The sequence below is a fragment of the Exophiala oligosperma genome, assembly GCF_000835515.1.
Source record: "Exophiala oligosperma strain CBS 72588 unplaced genomic scaffold supercont1.7, whole genome shotgun sequence".
NCBI classification, from domain to species: domain Eukaryota; kingdom Fungi; phylum Ascomycota; class Eurotiomycetes; order Chaetothyriales; family Herpotrichiellaceae; genus Exophiala; species Exophiala oligosperma.
In genome coordinates this window covers 1363027-1383272 of record NW_015622824.1, presented here as the reverse complement: position 1 = coordinate 1383272, position 20246 = coordinate 1363027, and the positions used below count along the sequence as shown (strand labels likewise).

Below are 20246 nucleotides of genomic sequence, written 5' to 3'. Positions count from 1 at the left end.
GGACTCGCTGACTCGCTAAAAGTCGACACCGCCTCATTTGGCTGCAGCTCGTGTCACTGAGCCGGACTCTACGCTATGGGATTTTAAATCCTACGTATGGGGTACAGAATCTCTCATGATTGTTTCGAGAGACCGATGAGTATCATCAAGTTCAGCAGAATCGAGGGAGGAAAGTGATATCGTAACAATTTGATTTATCTACGGCTTGCTTCAAATCTTGGGAAATCTCACTCTCAAGAATTGACTGGGCCACGCGACATCAACTCCCAACTTCCAGGCCACCTTCAGCACCCATTCGGGCTCTCTCATAAATTGTCTCGCGACGAGAATCACGTCGGCCATCGGCTCCCTACCGCCCTTTGCATCAGTCATCTCCTTGGCCGCGATGGCCTCTTCCCCGATACTTCTGTCAAGTCCGTCCTCGACAATGTCTCGGGCTTGTTCCGCCTCCGTGATCAGGCCAACAGCGCCAATCAGAAGCTTGAGCTCATGCGCTTTCATCATCTGTCGGATCTGATTGGCGATCTTGGTCTGATAGTCCTTTGACGAGAACATATTGATCCGTTGCTGGGGATGATTGCCGCCACTGCTGACATCGAGCAGGTCGACTCCGAGTGCTGGTAACTGCCTTGATAATTGCATGGTACTCTCAACGTCCCAGCTACCATATTTCTTACCCAGGTCAGACTCTTCCATCCATTCGGTAGAGCTGACACGGAGGAACAATGGCATGTCTGTGGGCATCTGAGCGCGGACAGCTTCGATGACCTCGATGAGCAGCCGTGTCCGATTCTCGAAGCTACCCCCGTACTGGTCGGTGCGTCGGTTCGTGATGGGACTTAGAAACTGGTGGATCAAGTATCCATGAGCGGCGTGAATTTCAATCACGTCGATCCCCGCCTCGACCGCACGTCTAGCACTCTGGGCAAACGCAGAAATAGTCTCTTGTATGTCCGAAACAGTGAGTTGTCGGGGAGGATAAAACCCTCCATCTTCAGCTAATCCTTTGCCATCCCATGAATTCTCGGGACCGCCCATAGGCCCGGCAACATCTTCGGGCCATCCACCTGCTTGTTTTGACGCCCTCACCGAAGGCTTCTTAAAGCTTGCTGCAATCCAGGGAGGGATCGTGCTGGACTTGCGACCGGCATGTGCAAGTTGAATACCTGATAGTGCGCCTTGAGACTTGATGAAATCCGAGACACGCTTGACACTTTCTGTCTGGGCGTCGCTCCACAGTCCTGGGCAGTTCGGTGTGATACGCCCATTGGGCTGTACGCCAGTCGCTTCGATAAAGACCAATCCGGCACCCTTCAGAGCATAATGTCCTAGGGTTGCGACGTGGTAGTCTGTGAGTTTGCCAATGTCTGGACCAGTAGCGGCTGTCGAATACTGGCACATTGGCGCCACAATGATGCGATTGCGGAGTATTTTTGAGCGAATCTTGAGAGGCGCGAAGAGTGTTGGAGTGCTGGAAGAGGCATTGAAAGGAACCCCTGGGTCAGCAGCATGGCGTGGAGTGAAGTATGGGAGATTAGGGACGGCTGGATTGCCATCCTTTGGGGTTGATGAAGCCATGGCTTGTCTTGTAGATAAGTCTGTTTCTTTGCGATATGAACAGTTTTTTTAAATCTCTATCTGCAGGGACTCCGAGCTCGTTTATATAGAAATCTATAAAGGAAACCAAAGATAAATCCGTCTATCCATGTAGAGCGAGTGTGAGACACGACAAGGAGAGACATTGATTTCTAAGACTCTCGAGAAAATTGGAGACGCAGAGACCAATGCGGAGGAGACGCCGATGTTTGCCGAGGCTCGACGGGGCCTGTGTTAATATTAAGACACCTACCAACAAACTTATCTCAGATATGTACCTTGGTAGGTACAATAGGAGGCCACTGTATGAGGAACCACTTCTCGCCCTACCACCAAATGGGCGAAATTGCCGGAAAAGGCTACAGGCATTCAATGTTCCGACTATCATGATTACCAAGGCAGTTCATATCCCTCACGGTGCCAGAATTTCCCTGTATCAGCCATATCCTTTTTGCTCACAATGTTCTCCCATAACATCTTCGCAGCTTCGTCGGCCTCGGCGGCATCCGCTGGGAATGTTTCGTTGGGTAAGATGTTGGTTTTGACAATGCCCGGGTGTAAGAGCATCACCACAACACCTTTGTCCTTCAGATCCATTGCCATACTCTTGCCGATGGAATTGACTGCAGCCTTCGATGCGCGGTAGGCATAAGACCCGCCTGTACTGTTGTCCCCTACGGATCCGACACGGCTGGAAACAATGCCAATCTTGGGATTCGAAGATCGAAGAACATTTGGAAGTAGAGCTTGTGTCAAGAGAAGGGGGCCATAAGTATTGACGGCGAATGTACGCTGAAGGATATCGAGATTGGTCGTGGTGAGTCCGTCACTTTGTGGTCCAGCAGCGATACCTGAGATGGGTCAGAGACATGCACGTATCCTAATGCGAGGGCTATCTGGGTGTAGTCAACCTGCTACATTGAGCAAAATATCAATTGGCGTGTCACCGAGGGACTGTTTGAAAGCCTGAATGGACTCTGGAGACGTGACATCGACTGTGGCAGTGTGTGCTTTGGACTCGAGAGCCTTGAGGCCATTCCCATTGTCTCGATCAATTGCGTATACATTGCATCCCTACAGAGGAGTCATTTAAACGAGACTGCATTCAGCCAAGGCATGGACTGCTGACCTTGTTGCACAATAGTCTGGCAAAGGCATAACCGATTCCGACAATCGAATTTGCTCCTGTGACGACGACTGTAGGCATCATGCCGACAATGGATCTCGAGAGTAGATTAAGAGGGGGATTAGGGCTCAAATCACGGTGTTTGGTCTCCTTCTGCGGCTTCTTGGCCGTGTCAAGTTGATGCAGAATTGAATTGGACGTAAGTCGTCGATCTCGGACTATAGAAATACCACAGATTCTTCTTGGTGAATCCGATTATGCTATATATTGTTTCAAGTCGGATAAGGTGATTACTTATCACTTGAGAACCAGAGACGAATTATTCAGGTGCTTGTTGGAGTGGAAAGTTGTCGAGTTACAAATACAAAGTCGCATATGAAGATCCCAGGCGGATAAAATTGGGAGGGAGAAGAGGCGCAATTGCCAAGGCTAACTAAACTCAGTCGGCTCTAGGACCCCCAGGCGCCAAGATGGGAGGCTCTTTTTAACGAGATGGGGGCTTTCGCTAGGCGGTGGGAGCCCTCGAGATGGGGAGTAGCAACGCCCTCTGAATAGCCCGTTCGTGGGCACTGGCGGCTCTTTGGAGCTTAAGTTGGGTAGTGTCTTATCTCTGCCCAGACTGCCACCCAAAAAGACCTGCGCCGTCGGGACTTGGGGCTTGGGGCAAAAGACGGCCGAATTGACGATGGTGCTGTCGCATTTTCCCTTGTGTTCTTCTTTTGCATTTCTAAATTGTCCATATTTGTACAGAGTACAGCATAAAGATCTAATATTTGAACATATCGAAGTCACAAGGCTCGGGTGTTTGTTAGGCATGAAACAACGCCCCGGATAGGCCTACCTAAATCACCCCTTCGCCCCCAACATTACAAGCCCGATAAGCTGGAACGCCTGTCTTTTGTGCACGTGTAATGCTCGAATTGATCCCCGGGTCCGTCAAGCACAAACTCAACAGTGCCATTGTCGCTATTCACCAGCGCGACAACAGCAGCGACTCATCCAGTAGCGGCCTGCTGAGCCCCGTCGGATCACCAAGATTGCGACGGGGACATAAACGCCAGTTGAGCTTGTCCAGCTTCAGTCCTCGAAGGTCGATATGTACTGCGACAGCCATTGCGTTGTTGACCATCATCGGTCTTTGGTGGACCTTTGTTCCTGCAGGTCAGGTCCAGATCCAGACAACAAACTCAGTCCAAGATGACAACAACGACTTCATACCCATTGGCCAGTCGGTCGACCGAGACGGACGAGAGGTCTTCTGGTGGGAACAATTTCCTAGGTATGTTCAATTGCGACGCCTCGCACACGATTAGATGGCTGATTGTAATCCAGGCTGCATGGGCTATATCGTGGCCGCAACAACATAGTCTCTGTCGCCGAATATGCGACTGGACAACAGGCCGGCTCTCCCAACGCTTTCGAAATTGATCCCAACCCTGACCTTGAGCTGATCGAGCTGCCCCTGTCTCCTTCGATCGAGTTGGAGCAATGTTACATAGATGAGGAGAACAAGATTCTCCCGCCGAGAATCAAGGCATACCAAGGCTTACCGCAGGGAATGTCGGAGCCCCTGTTCGGGTCACAGAAAGAGCTTGGGATAAACGATGAGGTGTGTTATGATCGCATCAATCGTTTCACACCTTACGGCTATGGCGTCTCCAGAGAGGAAGGCGGTTTGGGACTGCAGCAGGAAGGTGACCTCGGTGGTCTTGAAAAGGTACAAACTTTTGACTGGAGCAATATCACTCTAGGCCATGCACAGCAAAGATGTCTGGAAAAGAATGCTGCCCGGCTAAGGTCCAGAGCAGCTGTCGTTATTCGAACATGGAGCACATTTGTTTATACCGACTATCACATTATGATGCTGCGAGCCATGATCAGTGAACTGGCTTTGGCTTCTGGTGGACAGTATACCGTTCACTTTCTCATTCACGTCCAGGATGACAGCCTGCCTATCTGGGCTGACGAGGACCTCTACCAAAAAGTTCTGAAGGAAAGCCTTCCTGAAGAGTTCGAGGGTATGGGATCTTTATGGTCTGTCGCCGAGATGAAATTGGTGTACCCTCCACCATTTCCAGACAGCCTCGAGAACTTTTCTGGAGGCGAGATATATCAAGCTTATCGGTCTTTGCACTTCCCACTGCAATATTTTGCCTCACGCCATCCAGAATTCGACTACTTTTGGCAGTGGGAAATGGACATGCGAGTTACTGGGCATTACAACGAATTGCTCTCAGAAGTTACGAATTGGGCTGAGAAGCAGCCACGAGAATATGCATGGGAACGATCAGCCAAGTTCTTCATTCCCTCACTACATAACAATTCGTACGCGGCGTACTCTCGGTCAGTTATCCAGGAGACCGAAGTCCCCATTCTCGGGCCACAGCTCCCAGTTTCTCAATTGCTCGAGATCCCGGAACAATCAGCGCCTTCTGACTCGACCGAGATCACCGACTTGATCACCCTCAACCCTCTCTTCGATCCCTCTCGTACCCGATGGGCCTTTCACAACGACATGACTGGCTACGACGTTGAAAAAGATGGTCGGCCTCCAACTCGCGCATCACTGATCACTGCCTCTCGTATGTCTCGACGACTCCTGTTGCTCATGCACGAAGAGACTTATCAACGCAAGCATACCATGTTCCCCGAAATGTATCCCGCGAGCATCGCCCTGCACTACGGGCTGAAAGCCGTCTACGCTCCTCTCCCGGTGTACTTTGATCGGGATTGGCCTGCTCAGCATGCCGATGAAGTCTTTAACAATGCGCCACTCAGTATGAAGGAAAGAGAGGCAGGAATGGATCATGGGAGCGGGTACTTCCACGGTGAAGGAGGCAGCGTGTTTGGGCCGGGCGAGCACGTCTTCCGCGGGTCCAGCTACTATTCCAATGCGGGATTCGCTGGGTACCTGTGGAGGCGCTGGCTTGGAAAGGAAAACAACAATGACGAGGTCGCATGGGAGAGCGAGGGCGGCAAGGGAGGTGGGAGGATGTGCTTACCTATGATGGTTCTGCATCCTGTCAAATTCGAGTAATGATGATGGAGCCGTGCCTAGCTGGATAGGTTGAACGGTGCGGATATGTAACAGCGGAGCGCGGCTTTTTCAACTAGCGAGGCGTTCGGTGGAGTGATTTCAGGGGCCTTATGAAGACTTGGATGCCATATTTGGACATGACAATGGATGATACCTGTGGAATCTGGGCAGCAAAAGGGACGATAATACTATCTCGGCACATGACAGCGTGCTATTGAGTACATACCCTCGGTACGGAGTACATGTGTACATATTCTGTTCAGAATAACTTCCCAAAAGTAGCGACGACTTCCATGGCCCTCATGAATTCATGCGTCCGGTGCAATCCCATTGAGCAGCTTTTGTCCTTACTTGCTACACGATCACAGTGCACCGAATCTGACAACACCGTCAAGGAGGTCCTTGGGTGGGACTTTTGATGCGATGGTCAGACTATTACTAGCGAACATCAGAAAGCAGTGGATGTTACGAGATACCCACAGCCCCATGCCCATATTGATAGATTCAAAACCAGGGTCAGATCTCTGGTCACACCATTCCACCGCGTTGACCTTGATCTAAGATTGCACGAGGAGGTTGCTTGTAGCTGATCTCTTGTTGACCACCTCATTCACGCTCCCAAGGTGCCCCAAGATAGTCAGTCAAGCGAGAACTAACGGGAGTGTGATCGTCGCCGAGGAGAATGTTGTAGCTAGATTTCAAGGGAATCGATTCCCAAGACCACTCACTGTAAGAGCACAGGAAACTTCATTCAGTAAAAAGTTGTCCGGGGGTGGTGTCGAGTTCTTATCATTGGTTGGCAAGAATCTCCGGTGAAGGGGTCAAGTAGATGATGGACCACGATATAGATGAATGCACAGTCCAACTGCTAATCTGTATTGTTGAATGCACAGGCCAGTCTCCAGTCCTGTCTTTTTGTGTGACCCTTATGATGATGGATGAGTCGGACGAACCGGTGAATATTGGTCTAACCGGGTCAGATCTTGCCAACCCAACTCTGATCCGTCGCCAGATCTCGCAAGTTGTGACCGTCGCCCTCTTCAATATTTCGCGTCACAGCAGTCAATATACGCACGGCATTCCTGACGTGGTGGGTGGCGTGCTACAGATACGTGGATAAGTAGAGGCGCTTGTACTGATGTTTCATTCCCGCGGAGAACAACCACATTGCCCTTATTGACCAACCAACCAACCAATATGGATCTGCAGCGACCTCGGATGGAGACTTGGTCACACTCACAAGTTCACAACCAACACCCTCCCCTCTCTTAAAATGATCAACTCCACCGTGGTCGATGGTTTTGATCTCGATGGCGCGTGCACGGCCTCATGAACCTGGAGGGAAACAATATCTGTCTAACATCAGAGTATTGAGTCGAGGTGAACACACTCGATACCTCCCCGGCCTTTGTGCGTACTATTGAACATGGGTATGGACTTGGTCTCAACGGCTGGTCCTTCACATGGAGCTCGTGACGTAGAATGTTCTCTATCAACAACAGACTGAGATCAGGTAAGCACACCTCTATCGTATAGCTCTGTTATTCCTCCTACTTCCATCGAGTGGAATTTTCAAGTATCCTCGAAAGAATGGTAGGTGGCAATGCGTCATTGTCTTCTCTTCCCAACACTCAAGCATTGGTGATTAGCAGTCTCTTTCGGTTTCAGGTCGAAGACATTAAAATCAGATTGGCCTCTGAATTCCGCCAGAAACATGGCTGGATCTATCCCAGCGTTAATGCTGGTTATAGTCGCCATCGTGTCTGGTCTTGGATATGACGAGAATCAAGCTCGATGGAATTTGAACCAGAACGTCAATGCCACAACGCCCGTGGACTATTGGGGAGAATGGTATAACCATACATTTCATCCATCTCCAGCAAACTGGCGGTTTCCGTTCTACAGTTTGAATCTTGATCGCTTCGTTGATGGTAGGACGCATTCACGCTTCGGACTACGAGTGACTATGTTCTCATTTCTTACGCTCTTCAGGTGACCCAACCAACGACAATGCAAATGGGACCAGATTCGAACACCGCTGGACGAGTAATCAGTGCCGGTTTGGGGGTGATACCAGGGGCTTGCAGCAAAGTCTGGATTACTTGCATGGTATGGGCATCAGAGGGCTCTATCTCACGGGAAGCCACTTCATCAATCTACCATGGGGCCGCGACGACAAACGATTGAGTCTACGCCAGGTCCGCGGCGTCGAGAACGAGACCAATTACAACCTGCAGCGCGTCATCCCATCTTTTACGGACCGCAAAGGGTCCTACGCGTATAAATTTGGCGAACTTTTGGAGAACGTCGACGCCCAGTCGTCTGTGAACGCGCCGTGCATTGAGGACTATCTGAAAAACAGCGAAAAGCATTTCTTCGGGAAGTACGCCAGGGCTAAACTTGGTTTGACACACTCTACACCGTCTCAACAGTTATCGACTCAACCGCAAGAGATGGAAGAGGCCTCGGACCCTCTACTGCCGCCTTTGCCCCGTTTCCCCTCGGCAGATAGCGGCGCCGGTAGACGGCCGACGCTGCATCGAATCGACATAGCTTCTTCACCCGAGGGTCCTTCAACCTCGAGCGGAGGTCCGGTTAGTGGAATGTGCGACATCGACGACACGACCAACGCGATGGCGGCGGCATCCGGACGAAGAGACACTGTCTTCAACCTGGGCAAGGACTACGTCGCACCGCGGGGCATTCCTCACGTCCTCCAAAGAAAGGTGGTCGGGGACTGGCAAGTGTACGCATTCCTGCTGGCGCTCGGCCACATCCTCTCGGCGAATTCGTACCAGATCACCCTCCTGCAAGGCCACCTGGGCCAGATCACGACGCGGGCGTACGTGATCGGGAGCATCTACCTCTCCGCCAGTGCCGGGTGGTGGGTGGTGTTCCGGGTCGCCCAGTCCCGCCACGTCCTGTCGCTGCCGTGGTTCTTTTACGGCCTGGCCTTCTTCCTGATCGGCATGGGTCCCCGCGCCGACTACCTCGACGGCACGCGCGGGTGGTTGTTCTCGTGCGCGACGGGCTTCTACACCGTCGCCGCCGCGAGCGGGAGCCTGTTCTTCTCCCTCAACTTTGGCACCGAGGGGGGCACGCCCGTGTCGAGTTGGGTCCTCCGCGCCGCCATCATCCAGGGCATCCAACAGCTGTACGTGGCGGGACTGTGGCGGGCGGCGGCGGCGGCGACGGTGACAAGCCGACGGGACTCCTCACGTCCAACTCGGCCCTGACCGCCGTCACGGTCCCGATCGCCGCGGTGCTGTGGACGGTCGGGGTGCTTCTCTTCGTCGGCCTGCCGACCTACTACCGCCAGCGCCCGGGCCACATCCCCAGCTTCTACGCGTCGCTGCTGCGCCGCAAGGTCGTGCTGTGGTTCTTCGTCTCGGTCGTCCTGCAGAACTACTTCCTCTCGACCGTGTACGGGCGGAACTGGCGGTACATGTTCGGTTCGCAGCACGCCCCGGCCTGGGCCGTGGGGCTGATGATGGTCGGCTTCTTCGTCGGCGCGTGGGCCGTCGTCATGTGCTGCTTGTACATCGTGTCGGCGGAGCACAGCTGGGTCCCTCCCGTCCTCGGGGTGTGCCTGGGCGCGCCGCGCTGGTGCCAGGAGCTGTGGGCCGTGAGCGGCGCCGCCGCCTTCGTCCCGTGGGGGGCCACCGACGTCGGCGGCGCCGTGCTCGGTCGCGCCTTGTGGCTCTGGCTGGGCGTGCTGGACGAGCTGCAAGGCGTCGGCCTGGGCATGATACTGCTCCAGACCCTGCCCCGGTTCCACGTCGCCGCGACCCTGGTGGCCTGCCAGGTCGTCGGGAGCCTCGCCACCATGGTGGCGAGGGCCAAGTCCCCCGTCCAGAGCGGCCCCGGGGACGTGTTCCCCAACTTCGCCATCGATCCGACCTGGGGCTTGACCAGGGCTTGGTTTTGGATCGGTCTGATGGCGCAAATCGTCGTGTGTGTTGGCTTCCTAAAGTTTTTCAGAAGGGAACAGTTGTTTAAACCTTGAGACCAAGCTGCAGAACAGTAACTACGATTTGAGCCGGGCTCGGGAGGAAGCAAGCATTAAACCTTGACAATGTAATTGTGGGACCGCATCTACAAGAAAAGGGGGATAGGTATACTGAACATGCCCATCGGAATGGGGATATTTAGCTTCTCAAGTATTCCTTACTCCGTACCTGTTGTTTATATAACAGATTTCCACCCCTTGAGGAATGACAAGACATTGTTCCCCAAATCTTCAATCACATACCCTCCCTCCAAAAGAATAAGAGCCGGGACGCCCTTCAAGCTCTGCCTCGTTTTCTTGGCAATGCTCTCGTAGTCCTCGGTGTGGATTTGGAAACCACCGAGCGGGTCGGAATGGTAGGTGTCGAACCCCAAACTGACGACCAAGAATTCGGTCTCGTACTCGACTAACTTCGTCAAGGCGTAGTCGAGCTTCTCCGTGTACTCTTCGATGGAACTTCCGACCTTGAGGGGGAGATTGACGTTGGTGCCTTGTGCAACCCCAAGCCCCCGTTCGTCCTCGGCACCGGTGTAGTATGGAAACTCGTCCTCACCGTGGATGCTGACGTAGAGAACGTCGGGGTCAGAATAGAAGATCTCCTGTGTCCCATTGCCGTGATGGAAGTCGATGTCGAGGATGCCGACTTTGGCGTTTACGTCTGCGTTTGCACCTGCATTTGACGCACGCCAAGCACTGACTGCCAACGCCGCATTGTTGATGTAACAGTACCCTCCGGCGCGTCGGCCGTCGCAGTGGTGGCCTGGAGGTCTGCACAATGCAAAGACGGTGTCTACGTCCGATGATGCTGGAGTGGATGTAGCACGTTTCCTGTAGTCACCGGTCAACATGTCTACACCTTCACACGCGAGGTTGGCCGAGGCCACGATCGCGCGGTACGACTCGGACATGATCCCACTGCTCATGTCGAAAGCGTAGTACCCTGCTCGGGCAAAGGTGTCCTTTGGCGGTCGCATCGGTTTCCCCGTGGATGTGGGTAGGTAGAAACATTCAGGTAGCACGTGACCTTCCCTCTCGATGAGACCGGCTGATAGCCATTCGTCGTAAACCGTTTGGAGATGAGCCAGGTAGTCGTGTTTGTGGGTCTGAGATGTCAGGCTTAGAAGTTGCGTGAACCGTTCTTCGTCAGTCGACGAACTGAATTGTACTGTGCGGACGTCATGTTCGGAGAGACGTAAAGCTTTCAGAATCGCTTCGAGCCGCGCAGGCGACTCAAGCGCCGGAATGAGTTTGGAACCTAGTATTTCTACCGTCTCGTGGAGGAGGCAGTCAGGGTCGTAGAGGATCGCCAGCATCTTGAAAGTCAACGGGTTTTCCGAGCATGGCAAATTTTGCTCACTCCTGAAGGTTCCCGAGTTCAGGCTGAGAAAGAGATTTGGCGACCACGTGAAGCTGGGGACTGGTGAGTTATCGACATAGGCACCCACAAGATCTTTGGTGAAAGTGATGATGATTATGGCCAGTAAATACGAAGTGCGGCTGATAACGTTGATTGTTTATCGTTTTGGGAATATTTTTCTGCCGAAGTCGGAAGTGCCACGTGATCTGGCTAGTATCGAACCCCTACGCTGTCTGATCGACCTCGTCTTCTGCCTCCAAAGTCTCGTTCAGAAGCCAGTTGAATATGGTATGGCATAGTTTGGTGACTGTAGTGCCTGCGAAGGAGTGTGGGAAAGAGGAGTCAACGCCGTTTCGGTACTCAGCTGATCAGCTATTCTGTGTCAGAAAAGAAAGAGAAAGTCTCATGAACATGCTCACTTCTATTGATCTTTTCTTCCAGCTTCTCATTTTTCTTCTTCAATTTGTTACATCGGTCTCTCATAGCTTGGAGAGCTCGTTGCTGTGACATAGCATAGTTTTCTAGCATCACTTCCATTCGCGCCTTGAATATTCGTCCTAGCAAAGGTCAGTTGATACTAACTAGAGAGGAGAAGCACCATACCGGATTGATCGATGTTGTCGCTCAGCTTCTCTGTTGATGCATCGCCGTAGAGCTGGTTGCTCACGAACCACATTGCCGCAGTTTGTACTGCTCCAATATACTCATCAACGAGAGGCATCACATCATTCTGCAGAGGGCCACTGCTGTTAGGAGTGGCATGAGATCCATCGTTGTTGATGTCGCCTATTTCTTGAAAGTCATTTGGAACAGCTGTCGGCAGAGTACTTGCGGCATCCGTATCTACTACATCGAAGGTGAGAACGGGGATAGAATTGAGTATCGACCCTCCCATCTCGTTGGCGTCTGATGGCATTTGCGTAGTATCAGGGTATAGCTGCTGTTCGCCCATCAAGTTGTTATTGTTGTTTAAGATAGATGTATCCATCGGTAAATTATCTTCTGCCATGCCAAATTGAGCAAAGTCCACGGGGACATCCATGGCCGGATCTAAGGGATAATTGACTGTGGTATTCTGTTGCAGTGGGAATTGTATGCTTGGGTTTCGCCCATTGCCTCCTAATGGGTCCCCGAGCTGCATCAACTCTTCAGTAAATGCTGGAAACGCGTCTTGTCCACTAGATGAGCCATATTGATTGTCATCGATGGTCAAAAAGAGACCCGAATCGTCGAGGTTGTCAAAGGGCGAGGGCTGCTGATTTTGTAGCAAGTGTAGCTGCACTGGCTGCTCCGGTTGCCCGGCTGCTGGAATCGCGTTGACAGTAAACCCATTACTTGGTGGGTGGAACGACGTGGGATTTCCCAGATGAAGATTGAATGTTTGATCAGTGATCGCATGAGATGATGTTTCTGGCAAGTCCTGCTGAAATTGAGGACGTGTTCGTTCTGTGAACGAGGTCGACCGGGACCGCGACCTTGAGCGACTAGCTTCGCGACGCGCAAATCGACGCAGATTCCGATCTTCATTGGGATGAAGCCTGCCATGTTCGTCTGTGTGACCACGAGGCCGTCGACCCGGACGGCCGACCTCGAATATCGTTTTGCCAGTCTGCGCGATCTGACTTAGTCTTTCCTCTCGACTCGAGTACTTTGAGAAGTTCCATTGCTTGATCTTGCGCTCCCACTGGCGTGGAGTGGCATCAAAGCCATGTTGCTCTTTGAGATGTTGCGCGGCATCCTTCCTGGTCATGTTTTGGTCGATATAACAAACCCGAAAGATTTCTTTATGCGCCTCCCAATCCTTTTCGTCATGATGATGATCCGGGGTTTGCGACTCGTCCTCTGATGCCATTCTGGTATCGATGTTGGTGAGTTGCGGATGGGCGCTTAGATTGTAATTTCTCAGCCTGATCGAGTCCGGCGAGGTTTCGGATGTTAATCAGCGGCTACCGCGCTCAAGGCTCCTTAGAAAGGTCGTGTATATACTGCAAATACTGGCAGGAATCATATATGAAGGGGAAAGGGAGCTTGAGAAACACAAGCAAGTATCTTATCGTCGATGTCGAACAGAAACGAAGCGCTAACAAGGAACAGTGCTCAGGTGGTTTTGATTTAGCCAGTAGTCGCGATACGGCCCCCAACCTCGTCAGTTACGCCGGGGGGTGGGAGGGGAGAAGATGCGGCTGAAATAATGATTTACTCTGTATTGACCCTTCGACCGGCCCAGGCCTACCGGTGAGCTTGATCCCCGGCACGACCCCTGGCCACTAGTAACAATACTAGGGCCTTCAGCTGACGAGTTCTAGTACATGGATGGTTAGCGAACGTGGGTGAGATAGGAGACTTGAGGTGGCTGAGGTTTCCCTTCCGTTGCGCTCCCATACTCGACCGTAGCTACTGTACCAAGTGACAAGATGGTACGGAGTAGTGATTATACGGCGAAGCATATAAAAGATAAATACTGCCAAATTCCTCAACGAATTCCCTCTTCCACCAAAGATGCCAATTCATTTCACCATCCAAACAGATCTCGCAGCGATGCCACCTCTTTCTGGGATTGGTATTGTTCCAGAAGACTACCAGGATCAAAACGATCCTAGATACCAGCCGGTCCTCCGCCTGTGACATCAGAACATCAAGCTGGCATTGTTGTTTGCTTCATCGTGGACATACTGACACAATCCCCTTCGTCTACACTGACCCGGTGCGTCCCAATGTTGGGCATCTCTTCAAGCTAAGTAGTGAAAGATTGTGTGACTCTCATCAGCCATTCGCGGTGATTTGGACGATTCTCTTCGTAAAGATGAGGCGCCGTCCGTATAAATACTGAACCTCTCGCCACGTTGATGTGAGTGGTTATCTTTCAACCTCCGAGCAACCTGAGGTAGTCCAAACTTACCAATCACTACTGCAAAGTTATGGTATTCAGCTTCGCTCCGGCTTGGAAATATACATCTGGAATCTTGTTGTCGTTGATTCGTTCCTTGTTGAATGGTTTAAACCGTTGCGGACGCTTCGCAACCCATCACCTCAATGGTGAGTCTGAACTGAACAACACGAGACTGGGCGTTCTGATACTAACACAACGCCAGGTCTACGGCGTCTTTGGGGGACATTGCATCCCAACTTGGAGAACGATCCTCCATCATCTCCGTCCTCTCAATCGTCCATTGCAAGCATGTCATCAAACCGAACAGGCCGCAGCACACCAATGTTTTCACCCGCCGACTCGCCTCCACCACTTGACCTTGAAGACACGGCAGATTTTCATGGTATGGGAGGAGGCTTCCAAGAGTCCGACCTTCAATATCCGGACATGGTCCTAGAGTGACGTGGCTTCTGTTTCCATGGAGAATTGTATATATGCCAAAAGTGTTTTAAAGAACGGAGTATCTGGGTCTTCTTCAGGATTGGTCTAAAAGTGTTTTATGCATGGTGTTGGCTGGCGGGTGTCATAAAATTTGAGGGAGCCAGGCATTAATACTCTTCTTTTCTTCGCCAGGCGTGCCCGATATTGGCGTACTCCTTATGTGCTGAGAAGTCAAAGGCTCGATAATTGGACATGGGTACGACTACATGACAGCATTTTGAGAGGCGAGGACTTCATAACTGATGAGACAGATAATTGAAATAAGTTGTCAGTCTTTCAAGTAAGTACTAAAGAGTATAGAAGTCTGAAAGGTTTCAATGATTTTAGAGATGTTTGCAAATATTTAGGTACCCAGGTAGAAATATACTTTGGTTAAGATTAGCATCTAATAGTCTTTAACCAAGATCTTAACTAAATTGTATGTAGGCTACCCTTTTAGGCATGCTCTTGGCGATGCTTTAGTTAAGAATTTGTACCAAGCCACTAACGCAACAAACGGGAATGCGTACGGACAGGAGAAAGGACGATATCGCATCGACAACAACAGCGAGGTGAATACAATTGCGCGATTCCTCGGATATTGTATGTAGTACTTGGCTGTTAATGAAAGCGACCGCGTCGTATTGTCTGATTTCTGCTGTCACTACCTAGACCTAGTTGTTGTACGTCACACTGAATGCTTGAAAGTAGATTGGCGCATCACTCCTTACAACACGTCCCCATCTGTTGATAGACAGGAAAGGACCATCTTTGAGCTGTAAAGAATATCCCTGGCCCGCACTGAATGTTATGATATAGTCCTGAGCGGCAGATTGATCATGGTCACATAAAACGCCGAAACCACCTCCAAGGTAGCGACCATCCTTTGCGCTGCTGACCTTGAACGAGTCTGATCCCTCGGACACCTGGTGGACGACCCATCGTTGAGCAATATCATCATGCTCGGATACCTGCCTAGTCGCCCCAACACGAGGGCTACCAGTGTTACTCAGCGCCCAGCCGTCGAGCTCAAAAACAATGTAACGACCTTCGGTCAATGCACCTCTCATAAGCTTGAAACCATGTTCAGATAAAGTCGACATATCTTTGTGGTCAATCTGATTCTGCAAGGGAATGGTCGGTCTTGCATCGGCGAACTTTGCAATGCATTCAAAACTGCCATGGTAGTAGGCCCCTCGAGCATCGACCACCGGGGCAGGGGCATCTGGGATTTCGGGTACCGAATAATCCGGATGGTCAAAGTCGAATGCATTGACAAGATTCGACATATGTTGCCGACGCCAAAGGACCATTTGATCTGTGACGACAGACTTTCCTTTCGCAGCCAGCCATTCTTCAATGAACAACATCTGAGAATTGTGGTCGGCATTCTCTGTGAATACAGCGCCAGTCTTTGTGCGTGTCCATGGAGAGACGATGTAAAACGGTACACGAAATCCGGGGCCGACATATACGTTGCCATAAAGTTTGTGCGGATCGTCTATCCATTCACCTGGCGTGCCAGGAGGGGAATGATAAGGAGTAACGTGGTCTCCCCAGCCGCCGCTTTCGTCGTATGAGAAGATAAGCACTGAATTTGGCCAACCTGGCCCTTGTGTCACAGCCTCAAGTATCTTCTTTTGCAGCCAACCTCCATCTTTCGGAGCCATTGGGGCATGTTCCGAGAGCTCCATGGGACCGACAATGATAGACACGCTGGGAAGTGTCCCGTTTGCTGCACGGGCATAGAACTCGTTGAGTGGTTCACCTGCCACACCTTTGAGGTGTAAATTACTGTCGTTGGCAGCAGTTTGATATTGTCCAAAATAAGACAATGCATTGTCGTCGAAATTATCAATGTCCTGGAAAATTGACCACGAAACTCCGGCCTCTTCATAGTGCTCAGGGCAGGTCTTCCACATGAGAGGATAACAGTTAAAGCCTCCTTCATCACATCCAGGGATGAAAACATTGTCTATATATGGATTTCCTCCCTGATCAGGCCTCTGAGGTGAACCAGGAGCATTTATGGAGCCAGACATCCAGAATACACGGTTTGGAGCAGTCGAGGCGATAACAGACTCTTGGTACATGTCGCCCACAATCCATCCGTCGGCAATGGCATATTGAACAGGAATATCAGACCTCTTGAAAAAGCCCCAGCTCCATCCAGTGTTGTTCGTAGCCCATTGGTTGTTGAGGCCACCGTTAAGAGCCGCTTGGTTATCCTGCCACCCATTATCACCTGCCACCATACATTGAGTTGACTCGGTGCTATTCCCACCCTCCCAGTTCAGATAAAATGGTAGTAGGTAGTCTGCACCTTTCGCCGAGGACCCATTTAGTTGCCAATCACTTTGACCAGTCACGTCGATTTGGACATCCAAATTGCTTGTCACGTTGAGATTGATGTTTTGTTGCCAAACGGTTCTGCCATCTGGATTGATCTGGACATTTGGGTCTGAGTACCCACGAACGCCAGCCATCGTGCCGAAATAATGATCAAAAGCCCGATTCTCTGATGCTGATCAACTAACGAACGTTACCGAGCGCGAATTGGGAAGTTTACCTTGCATGAACAAGATGACATGGTCGATATCGGAGAGAGAGCCGCAACTGACTTGTAACACCATGAGTGCACATGTTGCCACAGTGATACGCTGCAGCTTCATCCAGGCTTCCACCATGGTTGATGAGCGAGGGACTCTGACAATTGGTAAGGTCGATATGGTTGCGGAATAAGCAGTGAATAGCGAACCTTCAATCTGTCGCGAATCGACCAAAGTGTAACACTCACTCAAGTTAGGAGTGCCACTTTACGTCTACATTATGCGAATAGATTTCCTTCGAAATGAAATGCTAAATGAACTATTCGACGTAGAACTACAGCATACGAGGCCGAGGCTACTTTTGTGAGTATATCCCATTTCTGTTAGCCAAGTTACTGAAGTGGTGGATCCTTCCGTGGACCGAGGCGCGGCCGGGATACTCAATCATGACCCTTTTGAGGATGGAAGCCAGAACACCAACTATTAACTTGGTTGTGGCTTGATCGGGAGACTGCTAACTAGTTTGACATGACCGAGCCACGGCCAGTGATCCTCAAACATGACACTGCATCTGTCGATTGTACAGGTCGCCTGACAAACGCAGGCCTTGCATGTAGATGAAGCGAAACACCAAACGTCGATATAGACAGCACTTCTCGACGGAAGAAGAATGGAGTATGATGATTCGGAGGGATTAAGCAGGAGAAATTCCACCTACACCTACAAGGCCTCTAATGAGTCTGCGAGACTGCCCCTGAACGATGAAGCGCGTGTGGCAGAGATTGATCAATTTCCACCTGATAGCGAAGAGCAGGGTGCTGGTCAAGGCTCGACCGACGAAGATAGTCATGGATATCAGCAGTCGACAAGTTCCAACAAGATAGAAACCAAACCATTACTAATGCTAGCGATCTTAATCTTCGTCTCAGTCTTCGTATACCTGGGTTATGGTCCTACTGGAAACCTCTCAACGCGAACCAAAGAGTTCATAGCACATGAACGAACTAGCGATGGGTTGGCAATCCCATGTCACCCTGAAGAGCATGTTTATCGAGAGTCTCGGATCTTGAGCTACAATTTCACAATCACGTCTGCTATTCGAGACCCAGATGGAGTCAAGAAGCATGTCTATCTGGTCAATGGTGCTTTCCCAGGGCCGATAATCGAGTGCCGAACAGGCGATTTCCTATTTGTTCACGTCACCAATGCTCTTGACAACGAGGGACTGGCTATTCATTGGCATGGACTAGAAATGAAGAGCGCGAACCACATGGACGGGGCTGTTGGCTTCACTCAGTCCTCAATCTCGGCCGGGGACACCTTTACCTACGAGTTCCAAGTCAACGAAGAGTTTTCTGGGACCTTTTGGTGGCACGCTCATTCACAATTGCAAAGAGGAGATGGGCTCTATGGAGGCTTTATCGTGCACCAGCCAATAGCCAGTCAAGAAGAGAAACTGCATTTCGAATCATTGCTATTGATTGGAGACTGGTACCACCAGAATGCGCAGGATCTACTGACTTGGTTCACCAGTGTCATCGCGATCGGAAACGAGGTAAGCAATCATCCTGATTGGTGGCCATCGACCCTGTGGACAGCTAAAACTCGCACAGCCTGTACCCGATTCTCTTCTTATCAATGGCAAAGGGCACTTCAACTGCTCAATGGCCATCCCAGCACGGCCTGTTGATTGTAGGCCTGTGAAATCCACTGATAGTCTTCCTATCTTGAACAGGGACTCAAAAGAAGGAAAGATTCGTCTCAGGATTGTCAACGTGGGGTAAGATTCCATGCAACACATCCCTCTTCTCGGAAGCACAGGATAACGGAAGATAGCTCTCTCGCTGGCTTTACCTTACAGTTCAAGGGGGCAAAAGTCGTGCCCCTATCGATGGATGGAGATAACATCATCGGTGATAACGGCCGATACAACTCGGTAGGCACACTTTATCCAGGAGAACGAATCGATCTCCTCCTTGAGTGGACGATGACATCCATCCTATCGCCCAAGATCAAAATTCAACTGGACCCTGAGTAAGGATCGTGTAAACTGACAATGTACTTCTTGTTACTGAACCTGTGTCTAGAAACTTTAAACTTCCCAACCCTGCCCTGAACCCGAATCAAGAATTTCCTCTGCTGAGATCAAGAGCTGTGTCAAGGATTCATCGACCAATGGCTCGCTCTGAGACCCACGAGCATGTCTACACTGAACATCATGACGATGAGCTGATCCACTTTGACCTTGAGTCAGCTACCGGAAAGATGGACGACGAGGCCGCGTTCAAGCTTCCAGAACCAAGTCAAGGACCCATTGTCATTTATACCAAAACTGAGAAGCTCGCCTTGAATTCTTATCATCCCAAGTCATACATCAATCGAACATCGTGGTCTCCACAGACAGGTTCTGCGACAGGCCCGAGGCAACCATTGATCTCTCTACCTCGTCATCATTGGAACAGCAACCAGCTTGTTCCGTACATCCCACTCCCGCAGAAGCCAAAGAGCAATGATCCCTCCTCTGGTAATTATTCAGCTGGCACATGTATCGACATCATCATTAACAACCTTGATGACGGTGCTCATCCGTTCCATTTACACGGACATTCTTTCTGGGTTTTGCGTTCTCATCGAGCAGAGGATCGAGGCTGGGGCAGCTTCAATCCTTACTCGACCACTCTATCCAGTAGTGACCATAGTTCTCATTTCCACCTCAACACCCGGAACCCTATTCGGAGAGACACAGTTAGTGTCCCCAGAAGAGGTCACGTAGTGATCAGATTGTGGACGGACAACGAAGGCATCTGGATGCTGCACTGCCATATCTTGGTTCATCAAGCGAGTGGAATGGCTATGGGTCTTCAAATTGGTGGCGATATTGAAAACAAGGGTTCTCGGAGGTAAATCGATATTTTCCCTAGAGTTTCCTAATCTCGAGGAGAATTTTAAGTGGTTTGCTCCGAGAGTGCGAATACTAACACTCATCTATCACATAATGTTCACGGTGAATATGAATATCTGGTATGACATAAGCTACGAGTGAACATCGCTTCTGTTCATCATTATATAATGCAAGGCAAGCTGCAAACCCGAAGGAGCTCAAGGCTGTAGTAGCCGCAACCAATATAATCATCGGGATGGATGGACTACGAGATCCACCCACGTTCCCCGGTCAGCCCAATTAGGAAGTTGATGGCCGGTGCAGACCGAGGGCTACCGGCTC

General features: G+C 50.8%; 6 protein-coding genes across 6 annotated transcripts; 2 read left to right on the top strand and 4 right to left on the bottom strand.

Annotated features, from left to right (window-relative positions):
* Positions 1-204: 204 nt before the first annotated feature.
* PV06_07783 (uncharacterized protein) lies at positions 205-1686 on the bottom strand. Its single transcript, XM_016409062.1, has one exon. It carries the CDS (start codon positions 1576-1578, stop codon positions 211-213), a length of 1368 nt encoding a protein of 455 aa, XP_016260816.1. The 5' UTR covers positions 1579-1686; the 3' UTR covers positions 205-210.
* Positions 1687-1823: 137 nt separating this feature from the next.
* On the bottom strand, positions 1824-3075 carry PV06_07782 (uncharacterized protein). Its single transcript, XM_016409061.1, has 3 exons — positions 2726-3075; positions 2508-2670; positions 1824-2447 (listed from the first exon to the last, which is right to left on the bottom strand). The coding sequence occupies exons 1-3, from the start codon at positions 2804-2806 to the stop codon at positions 1987-1989; spliced, it is 705 nt and encodes a 234-aa protein (XP_016260815.1). The 5' UTR covers positions 2807-3075; the 3' UTR covers positions 1824-1986.
* A 406-nt stretch (positions 3076-3481) lies between these two features.
* On the top strand, positions 3482-6029 carry PV06_07781 (uncharacterized protein). Its single transcript, XM_016409060.1, has 2 exons — positions 3482-4001; positions 4055-6029. The coding sequence occupies exons 1-2, from the start codon at positions 3634-3636 to the stop codon at positions 5757-5759; spliced, it is 2073 nt and encodes a 690-aa protein (XP_016260814.1). The 5' UTR covers positions 3482-3633; the 3' UTR covers positions 5760-6029.
* Positions 6030-9914: 3885 nt separating this feature from the next.
* Positions 9915-11081, bottom strand: PV06_07780 (uncharacterized protein; the record flags this gene model as incomplete). The annotated part of the gene is made up of 1 exon (XM_016409059.1): positions 9915-11081. One exon carries the CDS (start codon positions 11079-11081, stop codon positions 9945-9947), a length of 1137 nt encoding a protein of 378 aa, XP_016260813.1. The 3' UTR covers positions 9915-9944.
* Positions 11082-11393: 312 nt separating this feature from the next.
* PV06_07779 (uncharacterized protein) lies at positions 11394-12977 on the bottom strand (the record flags this gene model as incomplete). Its single annotated transcript, XM_016409058.1, has 3 exons — positions 11394-11497; positions 11545-11682; positions 11729-12977. 3 exons carry the CDS (start codon positions 12975-12977, stop codon positions 11394-11396), a joined length of 1491 nt encoding a protein of 496 aa, XP_016260812.1.
* A 1066-nt stretch (positions 12978-14043) lies between these two features.
* PV06_07778 (uncharacterized protein) lies at positions 14044-14591 on the top strand (the record flags this gene model as incomplete). The annotated part of the gene is made up of 2 exons (XM_016409057.1): positions 14044-14161; positions 14218-14591. 2 exons carry the CDS (start codon positions 14044-14046, stop codon positions 14454-14456), a joined length of 357 nt encoding a protein of 118 aa, XP_016260811.1. The 3' UTR covers positions 14457-14591.
* Positions 14592-20246: the final 5655 nt, after the last annotated feature.